The sequence below is a fragment of the Microtus pennsylvanicus genome, chromosome 3 (assembly GCF_037038515.1).
Source record: "Microtus pennsylvanicus isolate mMicPen1 chromosome 3, mMicPen1.hap1, whole genome shotgun sequence".
NCBI lineage: Eukaryota > Metazoa > Chordata > Mammalia > Rodentia > Cricetidae > Microtus > Microtus pennsylvanicus.
The window spans coordinates 27,197,844-27,210,582 of record NC_134581.1 but is presented as its reverse complement, the minus strand read 5'-3'; the positions used below and the strand labels follow the sequence as shown (position 1 = coordinate 27,210,582).

The 12,739-nt window shown below is 42.6% G+C and overlaps 1 protein-coding gene across 19 annotated transcripts in view; it reads left to right on the top strand.

Annotated features, from left to right (window-relative positions):
* The window catches only part of Tfdp2 (transcription factor Dp-2), a 118,813-nt gene extending 108,676 nt beyond the window's left edge, over positions 1–10,137 (top strand). For all 19 annotated transcript variants that reach the window (XM_075964962.1, XM_075964956.1, XM_075964957.1 and 16 more), the window contains 3 exons: positions 778–944; positions 8,729–8,834; positions 9,023–10,137. In XM_075964962.1, the coding sequence (XP_075821077.1) occupies positions 778–944; positions 8,729–8,834; positions 9,023–9,206 (457 nt within the window). In that variant the 3' untranslated portion in view covers positions 9,207–10,137. The remainder of the gene's footprint in view (positions 1–777; positions 945–8,728; positions 8,835–9,022) is intronic.
* The last annotated feature ends 2,602 nt before the right edge of the window (positions 10,138–12,739 follow it).

Genomic DNA, 12,739 nt, shown 5'->3' with positions numbered 1-12,739 from the left:
TTAAAGGCATGAACTACCATACTGAGCTCTGTGACACTTGCTTAAGATATTTTATTCTTAGTTCCTCACGACAGGATTTGGCTGGGTTTGCTTTGTTACAGTTGTCTTCCATTTAATTCAGATATGTTCAGTTCAAGTGACTGAAGTCCCAGTTACCTAAGAGGATCCCTGAATCTAGGAGTTCAGACCAAACTGTGCAGTGTGGTACATCCTCATCTCAAATCAAAGGGAAAAGTTTTCCTGATTGACTGAGTATTCTGTGGCTTGCTGGAAAATTGAGCATTCACTTTATTTCTCTAAGACTAATAAGCCAGTCTACTAGAAACCCCAGGAAGCAAATTAAGCAGACAGAGCACAGGGTGTAAGATCTTGCAGAGCTCCTCTCTGGCACCAAGACCCCATACTTCCTTTCTTTATTATTTTTATTTTTGTTTGTTTTTGGGTTATTTTGTTTTGTTGAGACAAGGTTTCTCTGTCTAGTCCTGGCTGTCCTGGAACTCACTCTGTATGACAGGATGGCCTCAAACTCAGAAATCTGCCTGCTTCTGCCTCCCAAGCACTGGGATTAAAAGGATGTGCTACCACCACCTGGCCTCCTTTATTCTTTAAAGAAAAATTATTATTAAATTTATCTATTTAGGTGTGTATGTGTTAAAGTTATGTATTTAGGGGTGTGGTGGGGGGAGAGAACTGAACTCAAGTTGTCAGGATTGGTACCTGCACCTCTACCTATGAGCCATCTCACTCAACCCTCCCCATCCTTGCTTTATTTTGCAGGTTTGAATACCTTTTTAATTTTGATAACACTTTTGAGATCCATGATGACATAGAAGTACTGAAGCGGATGGGAATGTCCTTCGGTCTGGAGTCAGGCAAATGCTCTCTGGAAGACCTGCAAATTGCAAAGTCCCTGGTCCCGAAAGCTTTAGAAGGCTATGTCACAGGTATGCTGGAGATGCTATGTACCCGGTCGAATGTCAAGCTGACTTGTTAAGCATTCTCACAAATGCAGTTCAGAGAGCATGCGCTAGCTTCACTGGGTGGCGTTCTTAAATACTTTATATAATTAAAAAATAAGTGATTTTTTTAAGAGTACAAGCTTACATCTATACCGTATATATTTTACAAAAATTGGCTGACTCATCACTGAGTTTAGGGCCACAGTGATATTTTCTCTAATTCTGAGAGTTTGAGTAGAGTCTTGTAAAGCTTTTAGTGAAAAGCTTGATGGAAGTTTGGCCTTTTGTTTTTGTTTATAATTCTTCTAGGGGAACTTAAGAATATTTTACAAAAAAAAAAACCAATAGATTTACCTCACTCTACTGGGATGCTGTGTTTATCTGTTCAGGGGATCTGAATTCGGAGAGCAGAAGATGTCTTAGTTTTCTGTGGCAGTTCACCGTGACCAAGGGGTTTGTAGAAGGAAGGGTTGACTTTGGGCTTAGAGTTACAGGGGAGAAGAGTGGATCGTGGCGGCAAGCAGGAGGTGTTTAGGCTGGAACAGGAAACAGAGTGCTAACTGGAAATGGCTCGACTCTTGAAACCTGAGAGCCTACCCCTAGCAAGGCCATGCCTCTAATACTGGAGACTACATTTTGAAATGCCCAAGACTTCTGGGGACATCTCAGTCAAACTACTGCAAGGAATATAGTAAAAAATTTAAGTATCAGGAAAAAAAAAACAGAAAACATGGATTTGTGCTTATGTTCATTATTCTCTTTACAGTAAAACCTCTAAATGGTCTGTGTTTCCTGTTCCATATTCCTCTTCAGGTTTTACATTGTTTCTGTGAAATAGTGAGTAGATACTGAGTATTTCTACAATTAGAGACTAAACAGTCCTGGTTCGGTGACTCATCACTTAGGAGAAAAATGATTCTGTTAAAGCTACCTGTGCACCCTCCTATCTGTGACTTTCTCCACACCTGTAGGTGTAGCCTCGAATGTCTTCTTTAAACAAGAATTTGCTGTTAGCCCAGCCTTGCCTCTAATCTTGGCTTTCTTACCTCAGCCTCCCAAGTGCTAGTCTGACAGGTGTATATCACACTCTGGCTTTAAGTTTCTTATTTCTTATCTGTTCATTTGCTTTTCTTTAAAGCAGTGGTTCTCAACCTTCCTAGTGCTACAGCCCTTTAATACAATTCCTCATGGTGTGGTGAGCCCCAACCATAAAATTATTTCGCTGCTACTTCATAACTATAATTTTACAACTATTATGAAGCATAATATAAATATGTGATATGCATAATATCTAGTTTGTAACCTCTATGAAAAGGTCATTGTTAAGAACCACTGATTTAGGCGGCGAGAACCAGAATGTTCTCAGTTGGTAGAATGCCACCCAGAGGTTGAGAGCCACTGCTTTGGAGGCAAAAACAAGTATGATAAGCAGGAAAAAGAAACATTGTTTTGTCTTCTGATATCAGTAAATTTATGTCTTTCTGGTTGTCTCTAGCCTAGGCCATCCTGGAACTCACTTTGTAGCCCAGGCTGAACTTGAACTCATAGTATCCTGTCTCAGTCTCCTGAGTGCTGCGATTACATACTGGACTGTGCCAACTTCATGGACTGATATTTTCTTTAGTGGCTTGATTTTCTTTGACTTAACATTATATTTGTCATATTTAATGTTGCTATAATACATACATTTTTATTTCCACATTAAATTTTGTTGCATGAAAAAAATCATAGTTTGTTCATTTCAGTGCTGATAAACTTCTAGTTCTCTCCCCCCCCCCCCCACAGTTGATGTTATAATACAATGCTGCTTTGAACAGTCTATCCATGTGTCTAATGCTATGTGCAACTTACAGATTGAAATTACTAGGTCTGCATTGGATGGGTCTTGAACTTTCTTAGATGATGCGAAAATTTTTCAATTTGATTTTACTAGATTTTACTTTCCCCTAAAAAGTAGAAATATTCTACTTTCCTAGTCGGCTTTTGAATTAAGATTTAATTCTCATAAAATGAAACGTCCATTTTAAAAAGTTTTTATGTGGATGGGTATTTTGCCTACATGTATGTCGATGGACATGTGTGTCTCATGCCTAAGGAAACCAGAGCAGGGTTTCAGAATCTTTTGGGACTGGAGCACAGAAGTTGTGAACTACAGTGTGGGTTCTGGGGATTAAACCCAATCTTCTGGAAGAATAGCCAGTTCTTATAACTCCTGAGCCATCACTCCAGCCCTGTAACACCTATTTGTAATTCAGTGGTGTTTTAGTATATTCACAAAAGTTTGCAACCACACTTAATTCCTGGATACTTTTTTTTTTCTTTTTAAAGACTCACTACACAACTCTGGCTGGCCTAGAGCTGACTATAGATACTAGTGTTGGAGGAGGGCTCCTTGTTTTGTTCCTGGCTGCTCAGCCCTGAAAGAATCACACAGAAACTGTATTAAGTAAATCACTGCTTGACCCATTAACTCTAGCTTCTTATTGGCTAACTCTTATATCTTAATTTAATCCATTTCTAGTAATCTGTGTATCGCCATGTGGCTGTGGCTTCCCTGGTAAAGTTTAGGCATGTCTGTCTCTGGCAGCAGCTCCGTGGCATCTCCCTGACTTTGCCTCTTTTTCCCCAGCATTCAGTTTAGTTTTCCATGCCTAGCTGTGCTCTACCTTATCAACAAGAAACTGCCTTGGCAGTTTCTTTATTCACCAATGGTATTCACAGCATACAGAGGGGAATCCCACAACAGACCAGGCTGGTCTCAAAGTCATAGACCCACCTGCCTTGCTTGCCACTGCTGAGATTAAAGGCGTGTGCCACTACACCCAGATCCTGGGCATTTTTATAACCATAAATAAAAACCACAGGTCATTAGCACTCCCTACATACTACAACCCCAGCCCCTGGCAACTAGTAGTTTAGTCTGGTTTTAATGTTTTTGTTTTTATCTTTGTTTCTTTGTTTTTATGACTGTGGTTTTTCATCACATATAAACAGGATTAAATATTATGTGGCCTTTGTAATGGCTTCTTCTACTTTGCATAGTATATTTAATAGACTCATCCAAGCTATTCCATGCCTTTGTATTAGGTATTTCTGGTTGCCCAAAAATGCTTAGGATGAGAAGTGCTTTAGATTTGGCTGCGTTTTTTTTTTTTTTTGTTTGTAGTTGTTGTTTTTTTGTCTCTTGGAATCTTTGAATTTGCATAATAAAGTTATTTGAGAGATAGCACCCAAATCTAAATATAATATCTCTTTGTGTTTCATATACAATTCTACCCAGTTACTTTGTAGGGTATTTTAATATGCTTGTGTTTTGACTGTGACCTATCATATGAAGTCAGGTATGGAATTTTACACTTTTGGCATTATGTCAGTACTTAGAAAGTTTTAGATTTTGAAACATTTCAGATTTGGGATTTTTGGATTAGGGAAGCTTAATTGGTCCTCATTCCTTTTTAATTGGTAAATAATATTCCATTTTATAAAGTACCACATTTTCATTCATCAGTTGGTACACATTTGGATTGTTAGTGTTTTGGTTTTTTATTATTTAGTTAGTTAGTTTTGGTTTTTCGGGACAGAGTTTCTCTGTGTAACAGTGCTAGCTGTCCTGAAAATAGCTCTTGTAGACCAGGCTGGCCTTGAACTCACAGATATCTGCCTGCCTCTGCCTCCCTGTAAAGACGTGCGCTACCACCACCCGGCCCTAGTGTTTTGCTTTTACAAACATGTCTACAGCTTTGTTGGAGCAGAACTGTTAGATTTTTTTTTTATGAGATACTAAATGGCTTTTAAAGTGCCTATACCATTTTACAGTTCTACAAAGTAATGTGTGAGGCTTCTGATTTTTTTTTTAAATATCCTTCTCACTACCCTCCACACCTCAATTTTTTGGCACTAGTGATTGAATACATAATTTTTTGAATGATAATTATACACTTTACTACCAGGCTTCTCCTATCCCTGTCCATCGTTATAATTTTACATAGTGGACGTGAAATGGTAACTCACAGTGATTTTTATTTAATTTCCCTAATGATTTAGGATGTTGCATCTTTTCATGTATTTATTGGCTGCTTATACATTTTTCTTGGAGACATAATTTTCTTTTTATGATAAATTGAAAGAGTAGCTAGGTGCCAGTGGTGCACACCTTTTAATACCAGCACTTGGGAGGCAGAGGCAGTTGGGTCTCCTTGAGTTTGAGGCCAGCCTGATCTGCAAAGAGAGTTCCAGGACAGCCAGGACTATTACACAGAGAACTCTTGTCTTGAAAAATCCAATAAATAAATTGAAAGGGTATACTAGGTATAGTTAATAAAAAGAAGGTTTACATTCATATATTTTCCACTAATTTGGAAATGTTTGTGGTTTTGCTAATTTCAACAATATTATATATTCTCAAAGGTACCTTGAACATTTAAAACTATTTGGGACTTTTCATCTAGAATTTCACATTTTTGGTTGTTGCTATTTTTTTCAAGATGGACTCTCAATGTTGTCTATGCTAGACTTTAACTCCTGGGTTTCTGTGTCCTGGTGCCTGAGCCTCCAAGTAGCTGAGATCATAGGTGCACACCACTGTACCTGACTTCACATCTCTGAAACAGAGTTTTAATATTAGTTGTAAGGTATATAAATTCAAATATAAGCAGAAAGGTAGTTTGCTTTATCTTTTTGCTCATAGGTCTTTTTAACTGAGATTTGACTTCTGTTGTGCTGCATGTGTTAAGTCAGTACCACCTGCCTTCTGCAAGTGTGGCCCCCGGCCCCTCCTGCACCTCAGCCCATTCTAACCATATATGCACTGTTCCCTGCTCCCTTCGCTCCATGTTTTCATTAGCCTCATCGGACTGCAAGTCCAGCAGTGTCTGAATAAAGGACCAGCTCAATAAATCACCACGAGTTTCTTTCTCTCATTCCCAGTGGAAAGGTTCAGGGTGATTAGCAGGCCCTGTAGTTTGATCTCTTCATGACCTCATTTGCAGACTGGGCTACAGATTTTCCTGTCAGTTCAAAGGGACATGTCCCTTTAGTGTGAAAGGAAGGGAATGGCTTTGGACGAGAGTGTGAGAACCACCGTGCAGAGCCTGTAATAATGTGAAGAAATGTGGGCTTTTCAGATCCACTGTAGAAGGAAATATACTCTGCAATGCTACAGCTGAATAGCTGTGACCCAGCAGAAGGTCTCCACAGTTCTGTACACTAATTCATATTCAGCACAGGATTCAGCTTTAATTTCATCTTGTTCAGACTTGTTCTTATTAAGTGTATTCACAATCTGCTTTTCTTCTTAGAATTGGAGTCTTTTTTCCTCCTCTCACAGCTGCCTTAGCCTGTGAAGAAAAGGCTTAGCAGGCCAGTCTAAAGTTGATGTAGTCGTTTATTTAGTTTCCTCATTCGTGCACGGGCTCATTCTCAGTGGCTAGACAGAATTCCTATCTTAGCATACATGACTCTATGTTTTTTGCATAGCAATTACAGAAATTGTACAATAAAGGGAATGGGAAAGTATCTGAGTGAGTAAGAGCACTGGCTGCACAAGCTTGGCCACCTGAGTTTCATCCTCCAAACCCACACAAAGAGCCATTCTGGTAGCGTGCATCTTCATCGTGGGATTCCTGCAGGGAGATGAGGAAGTAGAGACAGAATGGGCCTGATGCTCACAGATCAGCTGTGAGTGTGTAGTGCAGCAACCCCAGAGATCCTGCCTCACACCAGAGACAGGAGCCTGCTCCCCAGCCCACTGACTTCCACAAGCATGCCATGGTACGCACATGCCCCCCCCACACACGGGGGGGAGGGAACTTGAGGGCTGCCAAGATGGTTTGGTGGGTGAAATGTTTGCTGCCAAGCCTGAGTTTCATCTCCAGAACCTACATGTTGGAAGGACAGAGCCAACTGCTTAAAAAGTTGTCCTCTGACTTGTACACGCATGCCATGGCACATCCACACACACTGTTTTCTCTGTGTAGCCCTGGCTGTCTGAAACTTGCTTTGTAGACCAGGCTGGCCTCAAACTCACAGAGATCCGCCTGCCTCTGCCTCCCAAGTGCTGGGACTAAAGGCGGGTACCACCCATGCCCAGTGATGTGAGATCTTTTTCTCTTTTTTGGGGGGGGTGGGTTGAAACAGGTTTTCTCTGAAAAATTTCTCTGTGACTGCCCTTGAAATCATTCTGTAGACCAGGCCGGCCTCAAACTCGCAGAGGTTCGTCTGCCTCTGACTCCCAAGTGCTGGGAATAAGTTCTAGAACAAGTTGGGGACTGTTACATAGAAATGCCCTGTCTTGAAAAACTAAACAGAAAAAAACCCAATTGTTGTAAGAGACTATATACATTCATTCATTAATTCTGAGGTCCCTAGACATTCAGGTTACAGTTCTCTCTGAGCTAACATTCTAGACAGGGAGGCATCCTGCAAGTAACAGTGTAGTAAGAACTGGTCTGCTCTGGTGGGAGAAGCATGGCATATTCAGGGAAAAGGAGATGCCACGACATGCCCTTATGGTTTCCTGGGAGCTGAAACACCTCTTACCTGTCTCACCTTTATTAAAACCGTCACCACAGACCTGGAGAGAGGGCTCGGCAGCTAAGAGCATGGGTGCTCTTCAGAGGACCCAGGTGCACTTGCCAGCATCCACCATGGCTTACAACCACCTGTAGCTTGAGTTTAATGCCTTCTTTTGGTCTTCATGGGAACAAAATATCCATACACATAAAATAAAAGTAAGTTTTAAAACTGCATTATATGAAAGCACAATCTTAAGACTACTTTGGATTATAAAGCAAATGACACCAGGGGTGGAAGTGGAGGGGCCTCTAGGTAGGAAGAAGCATAGATCATTGATGAGCGACAGGATTGGCTTCACCTGCATACACAGGTTTGGGAGCCAGTTCAGTTGGTAGTGTGCTTGCTGTGCAAGCCTGGGACCATCTGTATGTAGTTCAGTCCCCGGCACCTGTGGAAAAAGCTAGACGTGATGATGTATGCTCATATCTGGCGCTTAGGGAGACAGGTGGGAAGATCCCTGGGGTTTGCTGGCCTGCTGACCTAGCCTGATTAGCAAGTCCTAAGTCTCACCTGTGCACACACACAGTGGGAGGTGGGGGAAGGGTGACAGGAGTGTGTCTGTCTGCCTGATCCATAAGCTGTGTGGTCTCTCCTAAAACAGTTGTGATTTGTCTTGTCTCTGTCCAATTCCGGCTTTCGCTGTTAATGTCACTGTCGTAGTATTTCATGGTGAGGATGGTAGATGTGTAAGATAGCCACATTCTGGCCACATTCTTACTATACCCAGTAAGCAGCCTTGTCAGGTGTTACATAAAGACAAAGGGAGGCTAGAGTAGTTAAGTTAGAGTTGATACTGCTGTTGTGGAAGACAGCGCACAGCTCGGACCCACACCCCTTTCCTCCACTGGCACCTCGTATACATACATTCCCTCTCGGGCTTTTACAGATACGCATGATTTAAAAATAATAAAATAAGTCTTGGGGAAAACAAGAACACTGAACTAAAAGGAGCCAGTGATGGTTTTATTTTGAATTCTTTTTCCCTGAAGTCTGTCTTCCTTTATTTTTTTCCATTCTCTTTCAGGAATTTATTGGTGCCTCACCCCACCCCACCCCACCCCCAAAAAAACAGGTTCTTCATGGGGCAGGAGAATTGTCCAGCTGTTACCAAGCGTGCAGCCCATGCTTACTTCAGGGCACAGCAGAACAACCAGAGTGCAGAGCCTACATTTTCTTTCTTTTTTTGGTGTTTGCAGATATCTCTACAGGACCTTCTTGGTTAGACCAGGGACTGCTTTTGAACTCTACCCAATCAGTTTCAAATTTAGACCTGCCCACTAGTGCCGCTGTACCCCAGTCAAGGTATGTATTTTTTCAAGGTGAGAAAAGCCAGCCCCAGAGCCCTGGCTCTTCTGTGGGGAGCCAGGGCCGTGTCACTGCTGCAACAGGTGGGTCTGGTTTGTAGCAGATCTGCTCAGCGGTACCTCCTTCCTCTGTTTATTCCTGTCTGCACTACACTAATGAATCTGTGTTTTTAACTTACTTGCTAGTGTGAACCAAGGGTTGTGCTTGGATGCCGAAGTGGCCTTAGCAACTGGGCAGTTCCCTGCCCCAGACAGTCACCAGTCCAGTAGTGCGGCCTCTCACTGCTCTGAGTCCCGCGGCGAGACCCCCTGTTCATTCAACGATGAAGACGAGGAAGATGAGGAGGAAGATTCCTCCTCCCCAGAATAAAGACAGGAGAAAACTCATGTTTTAATATTTGATGCTCATGTGTGTCTTTAGTGTGAGCTCTTGTGTTTTGAAATGATTGCTTCAGTCTTTGCCTTTGCATTTGTGTTTAGTGAAAACTAGAGAAACACAATAAGCAAATTACATGAAGGCTGAGATGGTTAAAAGTTAACTAAGCATGAATGGGAACTGATCAGCAGAGCCAACAAAGCATGCCTTCTGAAGAGATGGAGGGGACGTCCATGAAGAATGACAGCAAATGAAGTTTGTCTTCAGGGAGGTGGAGTTTGAAGACCCCACAGTGTGTGAGACTTTAGACTTGAGATTGCTGCAAGGACAGTGTGCAGTGATGACGGCTTTCGCCCCATTGGGCAGAAGTGAGCCTGGAAGTCCCAGTGGGTGTCCAGGGAGCCATGTAGATTGCAGTCCTTGTGGCCTGAGGAGCACAGGTGAACTGCTGAGCTAGTTGGAAGTCTAGCTGAGGTGCTTCATGCATCTGCTGCCTTAGCTTCTAGAAGGGAGCAAGCGCTAACTTTAAGTACCTAGGTGACATTTAAAATAATTCACAGAAAACTGAAGTGACCATTTGTCAATGCGTTGGTGCATAGGAGTTCCTAGGGCTACTTCTGGAAGCCAAAATAGAATAGCATTTCCATGTGCATTAAAAACTTTGCCAGCACTGCCTTTTGCCAGCATTCTAAATTTGGAATTTTATTGAAAAGGAAACTGTATTTATAGTCTTAATCAAAGCTATGCATTTCATACAGCTTTTTAATTTTCAGTGAAACAAAGAAGCAAATTCTTTGACTAAATTGCTTGTCGATAGCTGTCTGCAGTACTGTATGATTTTACCCATGTGCAATTTGTGAAAATGAACCAAATGTCACTACTTTTGTCTTTATTTCAAGAATATGAACATCATTGTTCTCTTGTACATGTTATCTTCTTCATATTTTAATTATCAAAATGACCTTATTAGATTTATCCCTGGGTAAATTGCATTTCAAATTAACTCAATATTCAGTGTTTTTGTTAAAACCTTGAACACTCTAATTGACTGCATCCGTGATGGTTTCAAAGCCAAGGATGCCGTGAGACCACTCCAGTATGTCTGTGATTTCTGCTCCTCTCAGTACGGGAGCATAGGACATCCACTGCCAAGCCAAACCCAACTTACTAACACATTAAGGCCTTGAAGGGAGGCAAAGAATGGTAGGAGAATCATTTCTGAAACCAGCTCAAGTATCATGTGTTTGTCCTGATCCTGTGTATATGGCTCTTGTGGGTCCTGCACCAAACTTAGTCAAAAATGCTGCTCTTTTTAGTCCTGTTGGGGAAGTTTGAGCTGGAAGCAAAAGCTTTGGTTAACTTAAATGTTTCGAGGCATTAACACTGATAAACATGAATGTGCAGATACAACTTAGGTTCCTTTGAGAGGAAACTCACTGTATCAGAAGGAAGCTGTAGTGCAAAGGTCATGGCAGGTTTTGCAGAGTTTTGTGTTGGCGTGAGTTCTAGAACACACATTGCTTTGTCTGAACAAAGGATCCAGAATGCAACCTCCTGTTGGCACTACCACTTCTGTCTTTATACTTAGAGGCAGGCCTAGCAGAGACCTGGAGAGGCCAAGGGCAACAACATGCTTGTTTAGTCTTCGGAGTACTGAGATGATGCAGAGCAAAAAGCAAATGCGTGCCTTACACCCATTCCTTTTACCAGGCAGCAGATCCTTGCAGGAGTTCTCACTCCTGCCGCCGCACACTTTAGTTGACAAAGCACGGGCTCTAAGAGCTGTCATGCTGGGCGTGTCAGTGCCTCTAACCCCAGGGTTTGGGAAACCGAGGCAGGAAAGTTAGGATTTAAAAGTCAGCCTTGGCTGCAGACCGAATTCAAAGCCAACCTGGGCTGCCTGAGATCCTTGTATGGGGTGTCGCCACCAAGGACTCAGTCTTTGTGTGCCCCCACCCCTGGCCATGCTAGCTACCAGTATGTCCTGCTGTCAACCTCTGTGACCACTGTGGTCATCAGGTGCTGCTAGTGCAGCACTTTGCCTGGAAGAAAAACCTAGATTGAGCCAAGAGGGTAACATTTCCTTGTTATCCTAGACAGGCAGAAGGGTCAGTCTGAAGCAGCCAGGGCTACAGAGTGAGGAAAACCGAAGAGCCTAAACTGAGATGTTGGAAAGGAGGAACCGTGGTCTCTGTCTTCCTAAACACATCCTTCCAGGTCCAACAGGATCAAAATGGAAGGGGAAGAGTTAAGTTGTGGTCATAGCATCCATGTTTCTTTGTAGGAGGGCACATAGGTTCCTTACACACAGTTGTAACCTACCCTAAAAGTGCTGGGCACATGCTTAGTGTGTTCAAGAAGCTTTCCCCTCCTGAGGTTCAGTTTCTCAAGTGTGGAGCACTATTGTCAGTCCGCCCGACCCTCCTGACCACATGGGCAGCTGACTCTGGCCTGCACATGCCATGTGAGTAACATTTCACAGGCTGCAAGCTGCTCAGGCCCTCAGTGATTAGAGGACTCCCCTTGCCTGCCCCCTACTGAAATCTGCTCGGGTTTGCATTCATTGTGCCTTACATAGGAAGAAAGGGACTCAACAGAATCCTCCTCTCTCTAAACAATCCCCCAGAAAACAGGCCGGTGGCCATGTGTTCTGCAGCTTCTTTGATTCTTTTAAAGAAGTGGTAAGGAGAAAAATCTGCCATTTTGCCAGAATAAGTGAGGAAAACTCTTGTTAGCAAAATGTATAATCAAAGCAGTAACAGTACACTGTCATTTTTGGAAGATAATTCCCAATCTGTCCTCAAAAAGAATACCCCATCAGATAATCCAAATGGAAATGGCCCACTGTATCTCCACATGGCACCCTAACTCTGCTTTCTACATCTAAACCAAATTCTTGTCAGGAGCATCGACACTGTTCCGAGTACAATGTGATTTATGCTCTGAGACAGTCTGAACAGTGACAGACTAAGAGGGGACGAGAATGGCTTCAGCTGTTTGTGCTGTAACCACACCCAGCGCAAGAAGCCTGTTTTATAAGCTCACTCTCAACACAATGGGCTGTCCTTATTCACTCAGTCTGCCGCAGAGGGCTTTGACATTGTCTTTCTTAGTGGTAAGCATTGAGCAGGGATTGTTTGTGGGGAGGGTGTTCAAATACCAAACCTTGCTGGCTTTTGTGTGCACAAGCCAGGTGAGGATGGTAGCAAGCCCACGAAGTTCCCAATCAGCCTCATTCCCTTGAACTGACCCTACACCGCAGGCCAGTGATCCGAGCTGGAGAATTGACCTGTGTTCTCTAGGTTGCTAATTCTTAAAGATGTAGTTTGTGAATTGAACACATGGAAATGGTCCTCATGGTGCACTGGGACTGACTGACTTTGGTGAAATACAGACTAGATTCCTTAGAACCAGCTTCCCTTGGGGCTTCCTATTTTTCTACACCTTCATGAATAATTGCCTCCAAGCACTAATGCTCATTAATGCACAGTCTTTGAATACTGCTGTGTGCATCATGTCACCTAAAT